At 42.5% G+C, this 10,000-nt stretch overlaps 1 protein-coding gene across 1 annotated transcript in view; it reads right to left on the bottom strand.

Moving 5' to 3' along the window:
• Nucleotides 1–7,571, bottom strand: part of EMX2 (empty spiracles homeobox 2) — a 7,594-nt gene extending 23 nt beyond the window's left edge. The window contains exons 1-3 of the mRNA XM_075610211.1: nt 6,889–7,571; nt 4,205–4,389; nt 1–1,135 (exon numbers count right to left, since the gene is read on the bottom strand). The exon at nt 1–1,135 is cut by the window's left edge and continues 23 nt beyond it. Of these exons, the coding sequence (XP_075466326.1) occupies nt 968–1,135; nt 4,205–4,389; nt 6,889–7,267 (732 nt within the window). The 5' untranslated portion in view covers nt 7,268–7,571 and the 3' untranslated portion in view covers nt 1–967. The remainder of the gene's footprint in view (nt 1,136–4,204; nt 4,390–6,888) is intronic.
• Nucleotides 7,572–10,000: the final 2,429 nt, after the last annotated feature.

Genomic DNA, 10,000 nt, shown 5'->3' with positions numbered 1-10,000 from the left:
CAAGGTCATACTTCTTGGAAGTATATAGTGTGTTAGAATTCTAACAAATTAACACAAACACAAAAATATGTACAATCTGGTATAGAAGACATTAAGGAAACATCGTTTTTTGTCCACATTTAGTAGCTTTGTGATCTTGGAATAGAAACTCAGTGCTTCCAATTTGCTGCCAAAAATGATCAGTTTAGCAATAGGTCCATTAAAAGTCTCTTTTTGACATCTGCCTCTGCCAGTCAGCCTCGTGTAGCTAAATGCACCATACATAGTGGGAAATGTTTAAATTCTTAAGGTCCAAACATACACGTCCTGTCAAAATATTTTGTTTTGTTTTCTGCAGAAAAAATGCCTTTTCCCATGAATTCCTCCCCTCGCCTCCCCAAAGTGTCCTGCCTTTGCTGTGTCCCTAGACCTTCTTCTAATGCAGTTAACGTTTTTTCACAAACACTTTGACGCCTGAATTGTACCATAAAAATGTATACAGACTGCACATATCTCTTAAAAATAAGCACACAGAACCAGCCTCCCATAAAAAATAAAACTTACAATTTGTTTCTGCCTTCTGAAACCGTCTGCCCAACGGTTTGTCATGCAATTCAAGTTATTGAAACAGGTGTTTGTTTGCTTGGTATTTTTTTTTGGCTGTGGGGAAATCATTTAAAGACTGAAAAACTGAAGTGCAAAAAATGGTCCTGTTATTCTGTACTGTGGCTGCTTGTGGAGGAGGCAGTGCACTGAATACCTGTCAGTCTCACAGTCTTGTTGGTTTGCTTTGATGCCAATGCCAGACTTGGGCATACAACTTCTGTTATTCTCTTCCTCAGCTGCCTCCTCCTCAGCCCAGGCTTAGAATTTGGAAGAATTCCTCCTCCCAGCTTACTCCTGCACAGCCCAAGTCCCTGGGAGCTCGAACACTTTTTCTTGTTGTTGTTGCTGTTTGTGGATAAAAAAAAAGTCAAAGTGCTAATTGTTAATCGTCTGATGTGACATCTATTTCCTCGGGACTGCCTTGTTTGGTGGCAATTCTCCATCGGTTAATATGGTGGGTGCCCTTTTTCTTCTGGGAGGAGTCTGAACCCTCTTCTTCTAGTTTCTGTCGCTTGAACTTTGTCCTCCTGTTCTGAAACCATACTTTTACCTACAAAGACAGAAAACTGCATTTTAGCGACAGGTGTCCTATGTTAGACAGAAACAGCCCAGCTGACCACACTGCTGGAATAAACATTTACACCTTTATATTGATTTTCTTGGTTTTTTTTCTTCCTTGTGTATTCAAGCTCTTCCAGGGATGTGTGTGTGTGAAAATATGTCTAGATGTTGTCTCTGAAAGATTTCACACGGGAGGGTGAGGTTTGGGAAGGGGTGACACTGAGAATCTGGCTGTGTTAGCACAGTGATAAATGTTTCTTAAATCTCTCACCGAGCGTGTTTTATGCATTACAGATCCTAATATTTTATTATCCAGTAACTTGGCTCTTGGTAAACTATATAAGGGAAATCAAATCATAATCTCTCTCCCACCCCCACAAAAAAACAAAATCAATTGTCCTGAACTTTACCATAAGAAAAAAAGAAGAAAAAAAAGATAAAAAGCATTTCATATGGGGTTAGGAATTTTCTCCACAAACTTTGTTCTCTTTTGCTCTCTGCTTCTAAAGCCCTGCCAAAAATATACAGATGCACTCAGCAATATATTATTCATACGATTTGGAGCTGACCATGGGTTTTTAGTCACTAAATTCCAGGCTTTTAATCCTTTCTTCCAAAACCACAAAATGCACGTTTTCTAAACTACAATTGCAAAATCCAAATCAAGCAAACCGCCTTTGAAGATTAAAATCTTGAAATCCCCAAATCCTTAAAATAGAACTATTGTCTCTTGAATCTTTTATTCTTTCGCTTCATGGCCATCTTGCCAAAAGAAATGACGCAGGTTTATAGTGTAACACACTCATCTTGCATTATTGTGGTCTTATTAAAATCCACAAGCTATTAATTTTCAATACATTTTGCAGAATGCCACGCAAACTATAATATGGCAGATTAGGAATTCAATCTCGAAAAAACAGGATATTTTCTTCAATGTCTTTTTTTTTTTTTTTTTTTAGGACAGGACAATACAGTCTATAAATCTTGAATAAAGCTGTATGCATATACACATGGAATTAATATCACCGTTTATTATTTCAAGGGGATGAGCTATATAAAAGCAGAACATGTAAACACTTCGTTTAGATTTCTTCTACTTGGTTCTGTCTGGAGCTGGCAGATAAGTAAAGCTACTCACTTTGGGAATAGAGGGTATTTTATTAATCTGTTTTCATGGGAACCCGCTTCAGTGAGTCCTCAGAACATATGGCTGAAATTCTAGGAGGCTTTTCTGCATTTTAGGCAGAAGTTATATTACCTTCCATTAAATGGAACAAGGGGTGAATTTAATTTGCTTTTTAGTTTGCTAATTGAGGGGGAGGATGGTTCAATTCTCTGTGTTGATCTAAAAAAAAAAAAAAAGCGGTCTCATTGGGTTGACACCAGCACAAAAGACCCCAGCTAGCGTCGGAATCAGTCTGTACAAAGACCACCTTAAATACAATTTTGCACTGGAAATAATCCTGACCGATCTATTGTCCAGAAACCTCATAAAGTAGCGATCCGTTTTTATTGTTTTGTTACAGAGACATTTTAAAACAAAAGATTGAACCTTTTTATAATTACTCCCCCCACTAACCCCCCCCCCCCCAAAAAAAAGTGTTACAACTTAATCCGCATAGAAAATGTTACTGATTACATGGGGGGTTGAACAAGACTGGGACTTTTTATACCGATCTGTGGGCATTTAACTGCCTAGTTCTCCTCTATATCTTTAATAGGAAAAACTCCTTCCTATATCCTCCAACGAAATACAAATACCCAGAGATGTACAGCAGCCATACTTCATAATTTTCCAATTTGTAACACTAATATTCTGCAACATAATAATTATTTTCTTCAAATAGTCAATTAGCTTAGTTACAAGTGTTACAAGTTGCACCCTTTTTATGGTGATGATGATGATGATAATGAATTTATACAAAAGTTTCAGGAAAACAGTTTAGATGTGAAATTATAATTATCACAAATACGGATGTGTTACACTGTAATATATATATATATATATATATATATATATATATATATATATATATATATATATATATATATATATTCTGTATATATATATTCAGCGGGGTAACTGTAAGAAAATACCCAGTCTAACTATTGTAGAAAAATGATGTGCAAGCTATTTTAATTAATTGGAAATCCAATAGTCATTCATTTATATTTAGTGCAACCTGTGTTGGAAATAAGCCAATAAAAATGGCAAATTCCAAGAGAAAGAAACTTGTTTTTATAAAAAAGCAAACTTATTTTATTCACTACTGTTCTAATATATAACATGTATGCTCTAATATAAATGTAAAATATAGGACCATAGAAATCGAATTATATTACATTCGACAAAAACCTTCAACAACCTAATTCCAGTTACAATAGAACAACAATGTTCTAAGAAATAGCAAATTCTGAATGACACGTATTTACAATTAGCAGAAACTTTTTTCAACTCTCTGAAAATATTAGTTTTATTAGGGCAAAGTAACAGGAGTGTGAAAAATATTGGGTGGGCAAAAACGCCCTTTTAAGTCGTGATGTTTAAATGTAGAAGAGGCTGAGAAGCTGAGATTCCAGTTGGAGTTCATCGCATGAAATTAAACACAGGAAAGAGATGGAGGTTAATTATATGAAAAACTCTCTGCTGTACAAATTGCAGTAAGAAAATAAAAACTCAGCAGTCCCTCTGAAGCGGAAGTGTCTATGAAACCTGCATTAGATCTTCTTTGTTTTATTTAATTTATGGAGGAATTATGACATTAGTATTATTGTGAAATTCATATTACTTTGTATTCATTTGAAAACCCCTGCGTATCATGCAGGATGTCAACATGCTGTTTTTTTGGTTTGTTTTATAATACATTGTTAAATTTATCATGAATCTTCTAGAGTAATTGTGGAATCTTCACTTTTTCCATTGTTTGTATTTTGTTCAGTACTTTCATTTGGTCCAACAAGCCCTGGCGATATAAATGCTTACTCTGTTGGAGCTGGGCTAAAAGAGCCAGCGCAGCCTAATTGTAGCTCTATCTGATAGGGATATTCTTTCTCTTACCTGAGTTTCAGTGAGACTCAAACTATGTGCCAGTTGTTTCCTTTCTGCTCCCACCACATAATGATTTTTCTCAAAGGCATGTTCCAGACGCAGTAATTGGGAAGGAGAGAATGCAGTGCGGATACGTTTCGGTTTTCTGGCCAGTGCATTGTGCAGCAGGAAAGTCTCTGCACTTGAATCATTACCTGAGGAAATACAACAGGAAATATGGAATTCTAACAAAACGAGTTTCTACTGGCAGGCACCTACCTATCTGCATAGCATTACCTAGCTGCATGCACTATTTGCAATCTCTATGCACATGCTTCTAATATCTACTCTTCATCAGCTCAATCATTTCCCTGTTCAATTTCTCCTGCAATAAAAAGTACTAGAAGGGTTTGAACAGCAATTCGTATCATCTTGTTTAATATTTTTTTTCAAGAAAATGATTTCATTTCATTTTTAATTACCCCCAGTTCATCTTAGCAATGTGTCTGTGTGACGTAATTGTGTTTTGTACTTGATAAAAATGTGCAATGTGAAACATACATACATACATACATACATACATACATACATACATACATACATACATACATACATACATACATACATACATACATACCCCTGTATGACTGGAGCCATTACAGAGTAACCTTAACCACTGCGGGGGTTAAATAAATGAAGCAACCCCATTGTATATTAGTCACCGAACAGAATCAATGGGAAAATAAATAAGCCTGAACTTATTTGTATCTTTTTTTCCCACCTGTGATATATGTGTAAAATTATAATTGAATGTGTCCACATCGCTTTACACAAGGGAACTACTTATTGTTTTACAATACTATTTGCCATGAATCAGAAGCGAGTTTTGAAAAGAACCTTCCACCAGCAGGGCAGGCAGAGCTAATAAAATGTGCTTTTCATTACCCTGCGCCTGCTATATTTCGGCTGCTACAGATCTGACTTTTCTCCTAAAATGTCTGACTTGGGTTAAACTTTTAGACACACTTACAAAATGCTATCTCCCTTTCCATTTCAAGGACGCAGTTAATTAAGAGGATTACTGAGGAAAGAGGGATTGTTATGGAACACAAGTTCTGGCATTTTTCGTTTAGATCCAGGGAAGGGACTGCAGCCCAGGCTGAAATAAATCAGCCCCGTTTAATAAGCACGCAGCCTATTTTCCGTTTCATAAGATTTCGTTTGAAAGGTGTTTATTTGATTTATGTCTGAAGCTAACTCTTCCTGGTGTAGTGCTGGCAATGTAGCATTATGTATCATTTTCCCAACTGAAACACCTCGAAAACTTACAATTAAAAACAGCCCCAGTTCGACAGTAAAATACAATTGGACATATTTAGAATTTAGTCACCGAAAACCACAAAGGCCTAAAAATGTCATTCCCCGATGATGACCGTTTTTTAATTATTGTTTGTATAATTTTAATTGTGCGATTTAATGTCACTTTATTTCACTTACATTAGATAGATGTGTCCTGCTTAAATACATAAACATATCTCACTGATAGGGTAAATAGAGAAGACACATTATACTTTCCCTAAACATGTTTTTTTGGTCATTATAAATAAAAAAGTATTCATAATACCAAAGAAAGTTAACAATACAAGATACATTTATTTTCCTGTCACTGCGTCTACTGATTTCTTTACAAAGTATGATTTTTCTGATCTCCTTGATATGTTTTTTTCTTCTTCAGAAGTTAGATTATAATCTGCACTTTCAGTTTTGTCCACAAATGTCTGATAAACTGCAAGAACATTTCCCTGATTTAAATTCAATCAGCATATGTTTTTAATTTCATGCAAATCAACATATGGAGATATTTTAATAGATCTCCTCTTGTATTTTACTCCAAGGCATTTTTGCTCGGTTTTGTCAGACCCTTCTCTGCTGGGAAAGTTTAGATGGCCTGCAGTTAAGAAATACACCAGATCAATAACCGTGTGGGAAATAAAAACCTGGTGTAGGTAGGTGTTGCTTTGCGGGCGGGTTTCATTACTGTAACCTTGTGTTTTCACAACAAATGGTGACAATTAATGAAACGCATTAGCTCTCGTTGAATGTCATGGTCACTGGGTGAAACTGAATTGGAAAACATTTTCAAATGGCTTATTTTGTGTTACAGGCTGGAAACAAATTCCTCTGCGAGATTCCTGCAAAACAGTCGATATAGTTTCTAAATATAAGGGCACAAAAAAAAAAAAAAAAAAGTATTCCTATTTGCCTGCTGGATCTACTGGATCTGCTGGATCTGCTGGATCTGACATTTGGAAATGAAATGTAACTTCTAAAGCCTGTTGCACTTTGACCCAAATTTTATTTTTGCAGATCCTGTTTATCCTAAACTCATGACTTTCAACTTTTTGGGGTCCAATTGATTTGCCCCCCCCCCCCCCCCCCAATGAAGAGACCTAGCAAAATAAAGTAAATAGCACAGGGGTGGGCAACTCCAGTTCGAAAGGGTCACCAACAGGTCAGGCTTTCAGGATATCCCTGCTTCAGCACAGGTGGCTCAGCCTTTGAACCACTGATTGGTATATCCTGAATACTGACCTGTTGGCGGCCCTTGAGAACTGGAGTTGCCCACCCCTGCCATAGCAAGTCTGAAGGAAATCCACACCCCACAACATGCCAGTATCGAGTATAGGAAGAGTAATCCAGGCGCAGGCACTTACCTTGAAACCTGTGGCCCAGATATCGGTACCTGTGTATTAACCAAGGGTAGAAAGTCGACGGGTCCCTTTGCTGAGAGGCAAAGAGGGGGTGCGGGGAATGGGGGTTTGCCAGGGGGTGAGCCAGGGCATGGTGTGGGGGGACAGGGTGCACTGGGTTTGGAGGGTGGGAAACAGCATCTGCGAAGACCAAGTCCTGGTTGGAGTAAACCCCTCTCCCCGCGGAGTGGAAGCCGTTGAGGAATGGGTTCATAGGTCCGGAGTTGGCATAGCTGAGGGCAGCGGGTCTGATGGGCTCCTCGGCGCGGGAAGCTGGCAGGGGACTGTCCTTGGCCACCAAGGATTCGATGGTGAAACACCTCTTCGGGGTGGGCTGGAACATGGTGGCCCCCCCAAAAAACCCCAGTCCCCCCTCAATCTCAGCCAGTGGTGCAGGGGGGGGGGGGGGGGGGCTGGATTGGCAAGAAAATAGGGCAAAAGCCACACCAAAAAGCCACAGATCTCCTACTCCTGCTGCTGCCCAAAGCGCAATCCTCCCACTTTGGGGCACTGATTTCAGGCTTCGTGTTCCTTCCTCCCGGAGGAAGGCGCAGGGAAGGCGCAAAGGGGCGCTAAGTCCGGAGACAATCCATGGATGTGCTGCGCTCTCCCCAACTTGTGCAAACGATGTGTTACTTGCTGCGGGTAATTAGTGCAGCGCTGACACAGGCGGCTTCCTGCGCAGCCGCTCGGGCGCGCTGATTGGACGCAGCGCAACAGGGGAGGCTCCTCCGTGCGTCACTGAGCCGGGATCCCGGAGATGGAGCGCCCGGACTGGGACTTACAGCAGCACAAGGGAGCAAGCACTGCCCAAAGAGGCCACTCTCACCGCACTGCCCACAGAGGCCACTCTCACCGCACTGCCCAAAGAGGCCACTCTCACCGCACTGTCCACAGAGGCCACTCTCACCGCACTGCCCACAGAGGCCACTCTCACCGCACTGCCCACAGAGGCCACTCTCACCACACTGCCCACAGAGGCCACTCTCACCGCACTGCCCACAGAGGCCACTCTCACCCCACTGCCCACAGAGGCCACTCTCACCGCACTGCCCACAGAGGCCACTCTCACCGCACTGCCCACAGAGGCCACTCTCACCGCACTGCCCACAGAGGCCACTCTCACCGCACTGCCCACAGAGGCCACTCTCACCGCACTGCCAACAGAGGCCACTCTCACCGCACTGCCAACAGAGGCCACTCTCACCGCACTGCCCACAGAGGCCACTCTCACCGCACTGCCCACAGAGGCCACTCTCACCGCACTGCCCACAGAGGCCACTCTCACCGCACTGCCCACAGAGGCCACTCTCACCGCACTGCCCACAGAGGCCACACTCACCGCACTGCCCACAGAGGCCACTCTCACCGCACTGCCCACAGAGGCCACTCTCACCGCACTGCCCACAGAGGCCACTCTCACCGCACACCCCACAGAGGCCACTCTCACCGCACTGCCCACAGAGGCCACTCTCACCGCACTGCCCACAGAGGCCACTCTCACCGCACTGCCCACAGAGGCCACACTCACCGCACTGCCCACAGAGGCCACTCTCACCGCACTGCCCACAGAGGCCACTCTCACCGCACTGCCCACAGAGGCCACACTCACCGCACTGCCCACAGAGGCCACTCTCACCGCACTGCCCACAGAGGCCACTCTCACCGCACTGACCACAGAGGCCACTCTCACCGCACTGACCACAGAGGCCACACTCACTGCACTGCCCACAGAGGCCACTCACTGCACAGGCCACAGAGGCCACTCACTGCACAGGTCACACTCACAGCAGAGACCACACTCACAGCAGAGGTCACACTCGCTACAGAGGCCTCTCTCACCACAGAGGCCACACTCACTGCAGAGGCCAAACTCACTGCAGAGGCCACACTCACTGCAGAGACAGAGGCCACACTCACCACAGAGGCCACAGTCACTGCAGAAGTCTCACTCACCACAGAGGCCACACTCACCACAGAGGCCACTCTCACCAAAGAGGTCTCACTCACCACAGAGGCCACACTCACCAGAGAGGCCGCACTCACCGCAGAGGCCACTCTAACCGCAGAGGCCACACTCACTGCAGAGGCCACACTCACCCACACTCACCGCAGAGACCGCACTGTCCACAGAGGCCACACTCACCACAGAGCACACTCATCACAGAAGCCAGTCTCACCACAGAGACCACACTCACCACAGAGGACAGTCTCACCGCAGAGCCCACACTCACCGCAGAGGCCGCACTGTCCACAGAGGCCACACTCACCAAAGAGACCACACTCACCACAAATACCACACTCACCACAGAGGCCACACTCACCGCAGAGGCCTCACTCACCGCAGAGGCCTCACTCACTGCAGAGGCCCCTCTCACCGCAGAGGCCACACTCACAGCAGAGGCCACACTCACAGCAGAGGCCACACACATAGAGGCCACACTCACCACAGAGGCCACACTCACCACTGGAAAGTCTCACTCACTGAGAGGCAAAAGTAATACATTGCATTGTCTATTCATCAGTTACTCTAGGGCTCAGCAATTACTAGCCGCCTCAGCCATGCAAAAGGGCCTCAAATAACTGGATATTAATAAATATTTTTATTTATTATTATTTAGTGAATCCATGTGCAATACTCTTAGTATCTAATTTGTATTGTCACTTGCATTTACTGCTAATATTACTTTTGATTATAACTTTTTTTATTATTTCTTCTTATATACACCTGGGACATAATTAAAACACTTTTTACAGATATATATATATATATATATATATATATATATATATATATATATATATATACATACACATACATACATACATACATACATACATACATAAAGTAATTGGTAATATGATACTGATCAGAACTATTTTTTTATTCGTTCATGCATTGCATATGGATAGACTAGAAATAAAATGGAGATGCTTGAATATACATTTTCCAGTAATACGTTCAGAAACTTTTTGATTTCTTCAAAGAAAGGACCCAATTCATATTTTACCCCATCCGGTATGGGGGGGGGGGGGGGGGGTTGCGTTCAATCATTTGCAAAGTAATATTCTACCA

Source organism: Ascaphus truei, chromosome 8, assembly GCF_040206685.1.
Source record: "Ascaphus truei isolate aAscTru1 chromosome 8, aAscTru1.hap1, whole genome shotgun sequence".
Lineage (NCBI taxonomy): Eukaryota > Metazoa > Chordata > Amphibia > Anura > Ascaphidae > Ascaphus > Ascaphus truei.
Note: the sequence above shows the minus strand (reverse complement) of the source record. Positions and strands in the feature narration are given on the sequence as shown.